At 44.3% G+C, this 11,268-nt stretch overlaps 1 protein-coding gene across 2 annotated transcripts; it reads right to left on the reverse strand.

Annotated features, from left to right (window-relative positions):
• Positions 1-768: 768 nt before the first annotated feature.
• Positions 769-10,778, reverse strand: LOC109744470 (B3 domain-containing protein Os07g0563300). 2 transcript variants are annotated; one of them, XM_020303682.4, is made up of 12 exons: positions 10,285-10,778; positions 9,898-9,979; positions 9,693-9,794; positions 8,354-9,183; positions 8,066-8,162; positions 6,892-7,066; positions 4,750-4,820; positions 3,973-4,377; positions 3,621-3,670; positions 3,175-3,288; positions 2,407-2,474; positions 769-1,693 (listed from the first exon to the last, which is right to left on the reverse strand). In XM_020303682.4, exons 1-12 carry the CDS (start codon positions 10,605-10,607, stop codon positions 1,134-1,136), a joined length of 2,877 nt encoding a protein of 958 aa, XP_020159271.1. In that variant the 5' UTR covers positions 10,608-10,778; the 3' UTR covers positions 769-1,133. The 2 variants fall into 2 exon arrangements, with proteins under 2 accessions (XP_020159271.1, XP_020159212.1); XM_020303623.4 differs by having other exon boundaries at positions 8,336-9,183.
• Positions 10,779-11,268: the final 490 nt, after the last annotated feature.

Genomic DNA, 11,268 nt, shown 5'->3' on the forward strand with positions numbered 1-11,268 from the left:
CGCCATCACTCTTCAAAATCTCCACTCGAAAAAATCGCACCGTTCAGGAGGCTATGCGAGAGGACACTTGGTGTCGGATCTCGCCATCGGCCTTACAGACGTAATGTTACCTGAACTCTCTCGCTTGGCCATACTGCTTGATGACGTGGCGCTGCGGGAGGGACAGGCAGACGCCATTGCTTGGCGGTTCACGCCGTCATGCCAGTACTCCGTGAGATCGCCTATTTGCTGCAGTTCGAGGGGGCAATTCAAATGGAGGGATACAACCTGATATGGAAGGCATGGGCACCCGGAAAGTGTCGTTTCTTTTTATGGACAACCATGTTGGGCAAGGTTTTGACGGCCGATGTCCTGCTTCGCCGCGGCTGGAGAACACTTTGTGAACGAAGCCTTGAGACCGCGCCACACTTATTGATTGAATGTCCTTGGTCTCGTTTTTCTTGGCAGAAAATCGCCACGCTGTCCTGCATGCCGGCGTTGCTGCCTGACTCATGGGATGGAAAGGCTAATGTTAAAAGATTGGCTCTCAGACTGTTTGTACAGAGAGTGAGAGATGAAATCAAGCTATGGAATATGGCCGGAGCGGGTATTCCTTTCGATCCAGGCTGAGTGCTCGCTATTGTGTTTTATTTTTCCCTCTTCTTTTGTTCCTTCCTGTCGAGCCGCTTGGCGCTGACCCACATTGGGTTCCCCTGTAGCTCGCATTTTTCTTCTACTGATCAATGAATTTGGTAGCTGCACTACCAACATTCAGAAAAAAAACTAGTGTTTGTTATCCGAGTTTTGACATTAGAAGCACATACTAGTTGGGGATGGTTGAGTCGATACATGAATAAATTATGCCGCTGACATGGTGCCGAAGAGCGCTGCTCTTACAATACACATACATACAGGGTAGGCAACACCTACAACGGGGCCTGCCTACAGCACCAACCGACTGATCTATAGTATACACGATATAGCATCAACACCGGGAGATATGTCCCCCGCAACAGGAAGGAAACTAGATCCTTTTGTATGGAAAATGTAATAACACCTACGCTACAACTCCAGGCGCCGCATATCTCCATTGGTATAGACAGTTTTCAATCTGCTGTTATCTATCACCACTTTCGCCACTACGGTGAGCCGCACTAGGCTGCGTTCTCTCGGGGAAGTCTCATTGCACCGACCGCATCTGATTTTGGTGACTGCTCGTCTTCCCGTTCAGGCTGGATGTTCAGGTCAATCTGGTTCTTCATAGGAGAGGATGCCATGCTATGCTCCACGGCTTCTTCCGCGTCATCACCATTTCCGTTCACCTTCTGGGGAGTGCTAGTAGGACTGGTGCTAGCCAGCAGCGGGTCTTGTGGAGACTCGCTCGACTGGCCTTGCTCTTTCTTTCGAGGCGGCTCCTCCGATTCTTTCTCAGACGCACGCTTCTCACGCCGAAGCATCAGTGTCCTAAAACGACGGCGCACCGTCATACATACATTGCAGGTGCACGTCTGCTTGTGCTTTGGTCCCTTCCCACTAGGAGGCTGAATGCAGACAATGCACGAGCAGCCAGGGCGATGTCGGGGGTGCTTTGTAGTTGGCTGGGAAGGAAGAGATTCACCCTCACCAAGAATAGCAAGGTTTGCCAGAGTGTCCAACCCATCCGAAACATCGATACTGTCAGTATCCATCCTAAGTTTAGCCTTTTTTGCAGCACCTGCAATGTCAATTAAGCAAAAGCTATTATTATATATAGTAGCCATTACATAATGGTACAGTGTTACCTCCAACATACTATTCTTCAACAAGAGTTTCAAACACAAGATAATCACAATGTCTTTGCGCAAACAGGGATAACTTAGAGGATGCATTACCTAAACATCCACTGAACATGATTCTAGCGAGTCTTGAAATTAATACAATAAAAAGAGCATCGTCTAAATCCCAACAATAACTGAGGGAACCAGCGTGTTGATTTTAGTTAACATGTACTTTGGTTCAAGGTCCAGGCCACAACTAACCTCAGGCAATGTGGCAAAAGTTGACAAAAAGTTATGTCTATGATGTTATACTATATGGGCTATACGGCTGAGAACGTGTAGCAATCCACAATTGGAGGTTAGGGTTATAGCCATGGCAAATTGTAGCTCGCAACCATACATAACCTAAGACTACACACTGTCTTTGGCACATCTTGTAATGGTAGACATTTGATTGGTTCTCCTTTACACCTTCGGTTGTTCATTTGTTGTTATAGTGGATATCTAAAAGAAATATCCCTCTGTAATTCATCTTTGGCATTTCTATTTTGAAATAACTACTACTCCCTCCGATCCATATTAATTGTCGCTGCTTTAGTACAACTTTAGTAGGGAGTAATAAAATTCAACTTCTGCATAACCATGCATAAATCTTTCCAGGCCACCATACCTGCTTTTATAGGAATCAGTTCTGCAAGTTCCTCCATGCTTGCCTCTTGTGGAGAGACACAAGTCATCCTAGAAACAAAAACAACAATCAGCTCAACAGCTAAAATATAAGTAGGAGCAAATCATTCTCCCCTCGGTGGCAAGATAGTTACTATTGTTGAGCTCAATAATAAAGAAGTTCATGAACATCCAGTTGGGTAAGAGATCTCAGCCACTTGTGTCGTAACACAATTTCTCCATGGTGTTCTGTAGCTTTCAGTAAAAATAGATATGCTTCAATTTGGCACACTATATAGTAAATACATGTGGCATTCTCTAGCACTAGCACGAAAAAGGCCCATCTGTGCCCAGAGAGGACTTGTTTGAGGGATAATTATTTTCCTTATGAAGTTAACCGTAAGTTGCACATTGTCAAGAATATCAGTGGCTCTGTCTGGGGTTCTTTCCTCGAATTTTGATGGCATGTAGATCAGATACATGATTGTTGTTGACCACGAGAACATATCAGGAAAATAAGAATACTAGTTCTCAACCTAAAAAAACATGTCTTTTACGGCATATCCACTTGAAAGGTAACTTTTTTTGACCTAAACACGATTTGCTATTTTTGAGGATTAGATAATTGTAATTTGTGAAGATGGTTCATCTTTGTACCAGTAACTAGTACAGTATTGTACTGTTAGCTAGTCATAATAAACAATACGAGTGAAACTAGATAAAAATGTACGATGATAACGAAATAATCAGCCAACACAAAACAGTATGTCACCTTTCAGGATCCCATTTATTGTCGGAGCAGGTCCACTTAGAGGGTAAAAGGGCGTCTATTGGCAGTTTCCGCCATTTGGAACAATCCTCACACTGAGCCCACTGATGATTCTCACTGATAAAATAAATAAACTATAAGAAGCAAGCAGAAGTTAACAATGCGAGAAATCTTACAGATAGATTGATACATGGCAGCCTAGGTTTTGGCACTGGCATTTCACCACTCCCAGATAGGAACACGGAGGTCAATTATTACATGTTGCAACTAAAACCTAGAGGCTAGAGCACAGCAAGGAACTCACTGACAGAAAAAGGTAAGTAGATAAATATGTTGAGCAGACTGTTGGATTAAGCATTCGTTTCAATAAGAAAAGGAGGCCTCATTTGTTCCATCTCTACACACATGTCAAATGCACATGCCAAGAAAAATCAGTCTGAAAACATTACCCTGATTGGTCAGTCACAAAATATGTCTTCCTCCCAAGTACTGGTGGCTCCTGCGAAAAACGTGTAGGTTTTAGTCTTTTCATAACAAGTACATAAGAGAAAATAAATCATGTAATAATACAAGTTCACTGGTAAGCTATGTGCCACAAAATAAAATATCAGAATAAACATATGTACTACTCCCTCCGATCCAAAAAGAGTGTCGCAGTTTTGAAATAATCTTAGTTCAAAACTAGTTCAAAAGTATGACATTTTTTTTGGATCGGAGGGAGTACTATTTATCACAAGACCAAAAGTTTTTTTTCCGGAACAGATGAAAGACTACAAGTGATATTTGAGAAGAATGGCATACCTCATATTCCTCAAACTCATGGCCATCAACAATAACAACCGAAGGGGCCTTCAGGGGAGGGCGAAGCAATTCTTGAGCCTCCTCCCATGTTATCTTCAATTCCATGGATTCCTCGTTATCGATCCGGAACCGTTTAATCTTTGGACCGATAGAAGTTGCTTTTCTCTTCACAGGTCCGGGGGATGTGCGAACAGTTCCCGGCCCTTCTTTCTGTGCTACTCCACCTTTGTCTATTTTAGAGGCAGCTTGTTCCACAGGGCTAGAGTCTTTGTTCTCTGTGTTGACTTTATTTGGTCGCACTAACGAAGAGTTCGGACTAGAATCTGGAGCAGTGACATTAATATTCACATCTGGAAGATTTGGTGCAGCATTTGCAGGCTTTGTTGGTTCTTCCTGACGGAATATCTGATCAACATATGTAAACTTATAGTCAAACAAACTATTCCAGCAATTATTTTGTCAATAGCCAGCATAGTTATGATATCTGATTTTGGTTGATAAAAGTTCTAGCATATGAACAGGAGATCTTAAGACTTGACGGTACAACAGGATGCAGCAGAACATCTAAATTGTCAAGAATGGAGACATGCCCTATTGCATGTATATGATAATACTTCATCAGGCATTAAGCAAACAAAAGAACACAATTGAATCTGCATTCGACCATCCATTCAAGCAAATACCAATATACAAGCTGCATGAACTGTAACAAAAGATTGAATTTTAGAGCTATCCTCCATGGGAGCCACAACACAACATACTTAAGTAACACCGTACCTGTTCTTGAGTCTTTGTCTTTCTGAATCCCATGACCAGCTTCCCTTCAGGATCTATTCGGCTGAAACTTACTGAACAATATTACACGGGATGAGTTATCAGCAAAACACATGACCACTTTCTTAAGAAAAAATTAAAATAAAATAAGTGAATCGCAAATGAGAAGGGAAAAAGACCATTGCAGCCTTCAGCTATTGCCCAAATCCTTTTCAACCTAACAATGTTTCGAAACAATCTCAAATTCTTAAGACCATTGACTTTACCCTTCACTAACATTCCAAAGTGGTTGTCATTGACAGTGGTGGTCTTCACTAACATGGTGGCCCTCCTTCCTGTCAAGGCCTGCTTTGAAGCTGCCGCTCCAACATAGCCACATAATGTGTAATGATCCCCGGACTGGCTACTGGGTATAAGGCTGCTACGCCTGGCTACCACCTAGGATCTAGACTGGCCCCACAGACCTACATGAGTCTTTCCCGTAGTTACCAGATTCACTGGGAGAGGCCTCGAACTCTGATCTAGATCTAACAACCCAGATCAAAGTTCAAATTCGGTCGGTTCGAACGGAAATCGGGCGCCTGATTCGCCGAACCCTAATCGGTCAAGTTCTCTCCTCATTCGTCTCCTACATCCGCTAGAGCACGAGCGCGAAGGGAGAGATGTGCTAGAATAAGAACAAAGGAGAGATGCATGCCTGAAGCCATGAGGTAGAAGATGTGTGTGTGCTGCGTGTGTGGCGGCTGGGATCGCTAGGAAGTATCGACCTAAAGCCAGCATATTGGGTTTCCATTCTCTAGTGGGCTTAATGGTCTGTTCTTTCATATTGGGTTTCTATTCTCTAGTGGGCTTAATGGGCTGTTCTTTTGTTACGTACATGGATCAGATGTGGCCCACCTAGTGTGTACGTCTCCATATAAAAGAAAAGTACACTATACTAGAGGCGGCGAGTCATAATTGCCGGGTTCGCAAACCCCTTCTACGATTCGCGAATCAGAGATGTGTACCCCCCGTCGAATCCGACTCGGTAGATATAGCTAACTCCGAATCGCAAATTCAAATTGCGAACCAGGCGAATTGCCAATCAGGTAACTATGGTCTTTCCTGCACATTTTGTCCTCACTTGTGCACACCCAAGATCAACTTCCCAGTCGGTCACCCACCCTCAAATTACTCCAAGCCAAGCACGCTTAACTTTGAGGTTCTTTGCGGATGGACTCCCAGAAAATAAGGAATTCCTTGTTGATATGAGTAGTCTATCAATCTTATTAACCCGGATGTGCGACCTACACTGTATCAACCTAGCTCTATCAAGCCATTCTAGTTGTTGTAGTGATCCACACCTCTTAGGTGTCATCAGAAACAGTGTCTGTCGTGGGAAAAATGTGGAGGCTGTGCTGTACAGCTGTGATATGGATGCAGTGCAACTACGGCAAGAGCATAACATGGCACAATGGTGACAAGGACAGCGGACATGGTGGAGGGTGCTGGTGTGGGGGTGGAGAGGCCATGAATAGGGAGTCTAGATACTGGTGGCCCTGAGAAATAGGGTGAAAAGAGGCATAGTAAAGAAGGCGGGAGAGGAGATGGAGAAGACTGACATGAGAATCCCTTCATTTTTTTCTGTTAATTGTTTGATGTACGCATGTGACATTCAAATCAGCACAAACAGCTTGGGATGGACACAAGGGGTGGATGGTCTTTACGAGCTCGAGGGTGCATTTTACACTGTATTAGATTTTGAGACTGGATGATGACCTTTGGCAAAAATTGAAGGTTGAATAAGGGAAATTTACATATGATATGGAGAAAGATATGTAAATCAAGACACCAACAATTCAAATATAGGATCAGGACAGGTAATATTATTAAGAAAGGTAGCATTAATGTAATAGAACAGCAAACAGGTTATAACAACGAATTACAATCACATGCCCCAATCTAGTGGATAAGAAACATTGCCAGATCATGGTACTTTTATCTGTACAAGATGTGTACTGTGTGATATCATGGTACAAGGAAAAAACCTAATGGGGTACTAATTTGTTATACCCATGCTAAGTAACGCTACTACTCATAGGTTTTATATTAAGGTAATATATTCAACATCTAGTGCATTGCATGTTTTTAAGACAGGATATCTACCTGTATCGCCCGCTTGTAAGTGCATCGACTGAATGCAAGGTGTGACACCCTCCAATACATACATCCTGCTGTTATTATTGGGCCAGAAACGGAACTGGAACACCCATTCCTTACCACTGGCATCCTGAACTTTTAAGGGAAGTCCTTCTGGCTGAGAGATTGGAGGGAAGTATGCCTATACAAAATGATTTTTCATGAGGGTGGTTCTCTAAGAACTAAAATACCTACTCCCTCCGTTCCTAAATATAAGTCTTTCTAGAGATTCCAACATGAACTACCTACGGAGCAAAATGAATGAATCTACACTCTAAAATATGTCTATATACATCCGTATGTAGTCCATATTGAAATCTCTAGAAAGATTTATATTTAGGAACGGAGGGAGTAGTATACAAAATCCATACATATCCTATTATAATAAGGCTTCAAAATTCAAACATGTTTTCTCGAGCAAACTCTACTTGTATTTAGAACATCTGGGAAGAAGATTAGTTGCTGATACCACCATTCTACAGAACATAGTCACAGATCAGGTTAATCTAGCTCATTGGATTACTGACAAAAATAATATGGTTCAAGATTAGTTAGCAAACCAAGTAACGAGAAAAGAATGGATCATGTCGAGTCCAGATTTTTCCAAAATATAAAAAATCATAACTACTCCCTCCGTTCCTAAATATAAGACGTTTGGGTAGTTCAATCAATTTGAACTACCAAAATGTCTTATATTTAGGAACAAAGGGAGTAGAAGTTACAGTAGATTTCAGAAACAGGCCCTGCGTACATGTAGATGTGTCCTTTTAATTTGTACGCTGCAAAAAGAATGTGTTGATCTATATAATAGAAAAACATTACATCAATAGATCTAGGTGTAGGACACAACTAATCATATTTCTTCATGAAATTCTACAAGTGCGTAGTGAACATCCACATGCACTTGTGAAGAAAAATCAAGATTTTTGGAACTCCAAAATGTGTTTTCCGAATTCTTTAAAAACGATCTCCTTGAAGCCCGGGATCTTTGTGTTTTCCAGGATCATGTTACCATGCATAAAGAATAAGTAAGCAACAGTGAAAGAAAATTTCCATGGACAGTAGCCTTAACATAATTTAATCATGGAGAATCTACAAATTAACATAGGTATAATTAAGAATGACATGTGAATCAACTTACCTCAGCGCATTTCTTTGGCAACACCAAACGACCAATTCGACCAGCATCACTGGCACTTAACATTTTCTCGAACAAAGGAGTAATAACAGAATTCGAACTGTAGGAGTGTTAAGGAGACACTTACATATAGATAAGAAATATTTTTTTTAAAATAAGTTTGATATAATTCAAGATGTCATTATCATTATTAAAAAAATGAGCTTATGTTATTATTAATTACTACAATAGAGAGGAATATATTGTCTAAGAGGAAATTGCTCATTAAGATACGTAGAGTTTTTTGGATACTCTCCCGATAAGTGTTGTAGCTCTTTATCTGTTATTCTAGGCCAGTAGCGGGGAAGTAATTCTGATCTCGCCTTTGGATCCATTCTGGGCTTTCCATTACGAAATTGCGCTTGGTAGTTGGGCTCAATGACACTATGGGAATAGAACTGTTTTTGCACTACTGAGAGGGGCACCGTGGTGGGTGGTTGTTGCGGATTATTAGGTATGATTCTGAGATGGTCGCTTCGTCCAGGTACCGGTGGATAATTAGTGATAGTGTAGCCACCCATTGTCGGCAGGGTTGACGCCGCATCATCCTTTAGAATGGATGGATGATGTGAATCAAGCTTAAAGCCAGTAGATACAGTAGAACCACCATCTGAAATTATCCCTTTCCTTGAAGACAAAGGGTCGCTTTCTCCTACATGGTGACTAGGATCATGAAGGCTATTTGGATTTGGTCCTTCTCTCTGGTAGGGCGTAGAGGAGTGTGTCGGATCCATGCTTGTTTGCTGTCCGAGCCCATTGGCATATCTGTCCCTTATAATCTGGCCCATGCCGGCAGGTGTTGTTGGTCTGTCATGCATGTCATCGGATTTCTTTTCCTGGGCATGAATAAAAGTGCGCCCTGGAGGTAATTTTTCACTGCCACTCGGCCTATCAAACTCATAAGCTAGACGTTGCTGCAAGTCCGCCTGTATAGTGGACATGTTCCACAGCTGGTGATTCTGTCGCCACTGACTTGAAATCTGGCCTGTAGGAGGTCTCCAACTCTTTACATAACTGTCTTTTCTGTCAGCGACATTTTGAGGCATATGCACAGTAGGAGTTGACCACATCTGACTTGGTGCCTAACAAGCATAAGAAACAATTAGCATCAACAAGGGTTAGAATATGAACTTCACAGAACACAAGAAAATTGCAAAGCTCCTGCAGCATCGGCAAATATAAACACTTCAATGCCTAATAGAGACATCCTTCACATAAATCAATTGCCAGCTTTGGGTAAATCGCATGCGAAAAGTAGAAACGGGGCATCAGACAGGGTTGCACCTAACTAATGCTGGCAACCAAACATCATAGCTAGAGTACAGCTATGAATGATGGATGTTTTCAGTTCGAATGTACACTAGAAATGAGGAGGTGAGCATAACTAGGTGCAGGTGAAACCATTCTGCAAACCATCCAAATGCAAATTTGTAAAATCTCTGCACATGCAAATTGATCAGAGTTCACCAGCTTAAAGTGCCAGCATGCAAAACAGAGACGACATATTTCATAAGATAGTTTCTTCGTTGCCATCAGCCCAATAATAGTAATAGTAAATTCTTACGCAAGAGTGAAAAAATTGATGCCATACCATTGCCGCATACGACTTGCGAGCACATAGGATGCAATCAACTCCGCCGGCGTCGAGCAGCGCATACGCATGGACTGAGACGATGCACCCACAATGTAACCTCTGCCCAGCAAGAACCGAAATACAGTAACGGATCAATCAGCAGGTTCAAATCACGACTAGAGCCATAAAGGCTAGAGAATCAGCAGCATGCAGGCGTACACACCTTCCCGCACGCTTCGCATTTCCTCCATCCGGCCACCTCCGAGTGGAAGGTCTCGCAGAAGGTCCCATGCTCGAACGAACCACTGCTCACAGAAAACAGAAAACACACATGCATGCATGCATCAGGCACCAGAAGTCGTCGTACGCAAGTCAAAGCGCTCCCCGAAACCACCAACTTTACAGAAAACCCCCGCGTATCCGCCGAAATCGCGCCGACGTAGCGATCACTCCACGTAGATCCGGTGTGCGCCATAGGCGAATCCGCCTCCGGAGGGGCGGAGGGAGGGAGCGAGCGAGCTCTCCCCGGCCGCACGAATCGAACGGGCGCGATTGGGGCGGAGGGAGGGAGGCGCAGGAGATTCGATTAGAGAAGGGTTACCGTACGTACTAGCATCGGTCGCAGAGCTCGGCGTAGTCGCCGGAGCGGAGGCGCCAGCCGCGGCGGCGCTGGCCCTCGGATTTGGGGTCCTTGCAGTGCGCGTTGAAGCAGATCCTGGGCCGCTGCTGGAGCGAGGCGGGCGGAGGGCCCTGCTGCTGCTGCTGCTGTTGGTGCTGCGGCTGCGGCTGCTGGGACGGCGGCGGCGCGGCGGAGCCGGACGGCTGCTGCGGCGGCGGGGGCGGCTTGGGCTGGGGCTGCACCGACATGGGGGTGCCGGTGAGGACAGTGGCGTGCGCGGGCGCGATGGGGTTCGGCGGCCCCGACGAGGACATGGCCGGAACCCTAGGCCGGCGGTGCGGGGGGCGGGGCGGGGCGAGGGGGGGTTTTGGGGAGGCGTGGGAATCGTGGGGGCGCAGGGAAATATGGCGAGCGAGCGAGCGGAGGGGGGGAGGAGGGGCGAGGCGACGCGAGGAGGAGGCTTTTAAAGCGAGTCGCAGAAAAGTAGTAGTAGTACCCAGCGTCTGGATTGCTCTCGCTACGTGTACACGAAACGCCTCGGACTCACCTCCCAGCCTCCCACCATGCTATACGCCACCATACAGACTTTCTCCATTTTTCATCCATACCCTTGCATATATACATATAATAATACAGAGTACTACTACAGTACTACGTAAGGAGTACTCGTACGTATTACCATTGGTAGTACAAAGTAAAACATCGAAACTACTGTGCGGACGACAGTTGCCAGCCGAACTCCGCACGATGGAGGATTGAACGGTGCCATCCACCTTTGCTTGATGTGCTGCATCGTGCGAAAATCATCCAGAATTTGTCGTGTGTGTCGTAAAACGCACATATCACGGTGCTTACGTAAGGATGCAACTTTTATCCAGGCTAAAGCTAACTGGTGTTAGGTGGAAGAAGAAAACAGCCTCATAGACAAAAATGACACAGCCCTGCATTTTTTATCGCGGGATCTTGTTGATGAAG

The sequence above is a fragment of the Aegilops tauschii genome, chromosome 2 (assembly GCF_002575655.3).
Source record: "Aegilops tauschii subsp. strangulata cultivar AL8/78 chromosome 2, Aet v6.0, whole genome shotgun sequence".
Taxonomy (NCBI): domain Eukaryota; kingdom Viridiplantae; phylum Streptophyta; class Magnoliopsida; order Poales; family Poaceae; genus Aegilops; species Aegilops tauschii.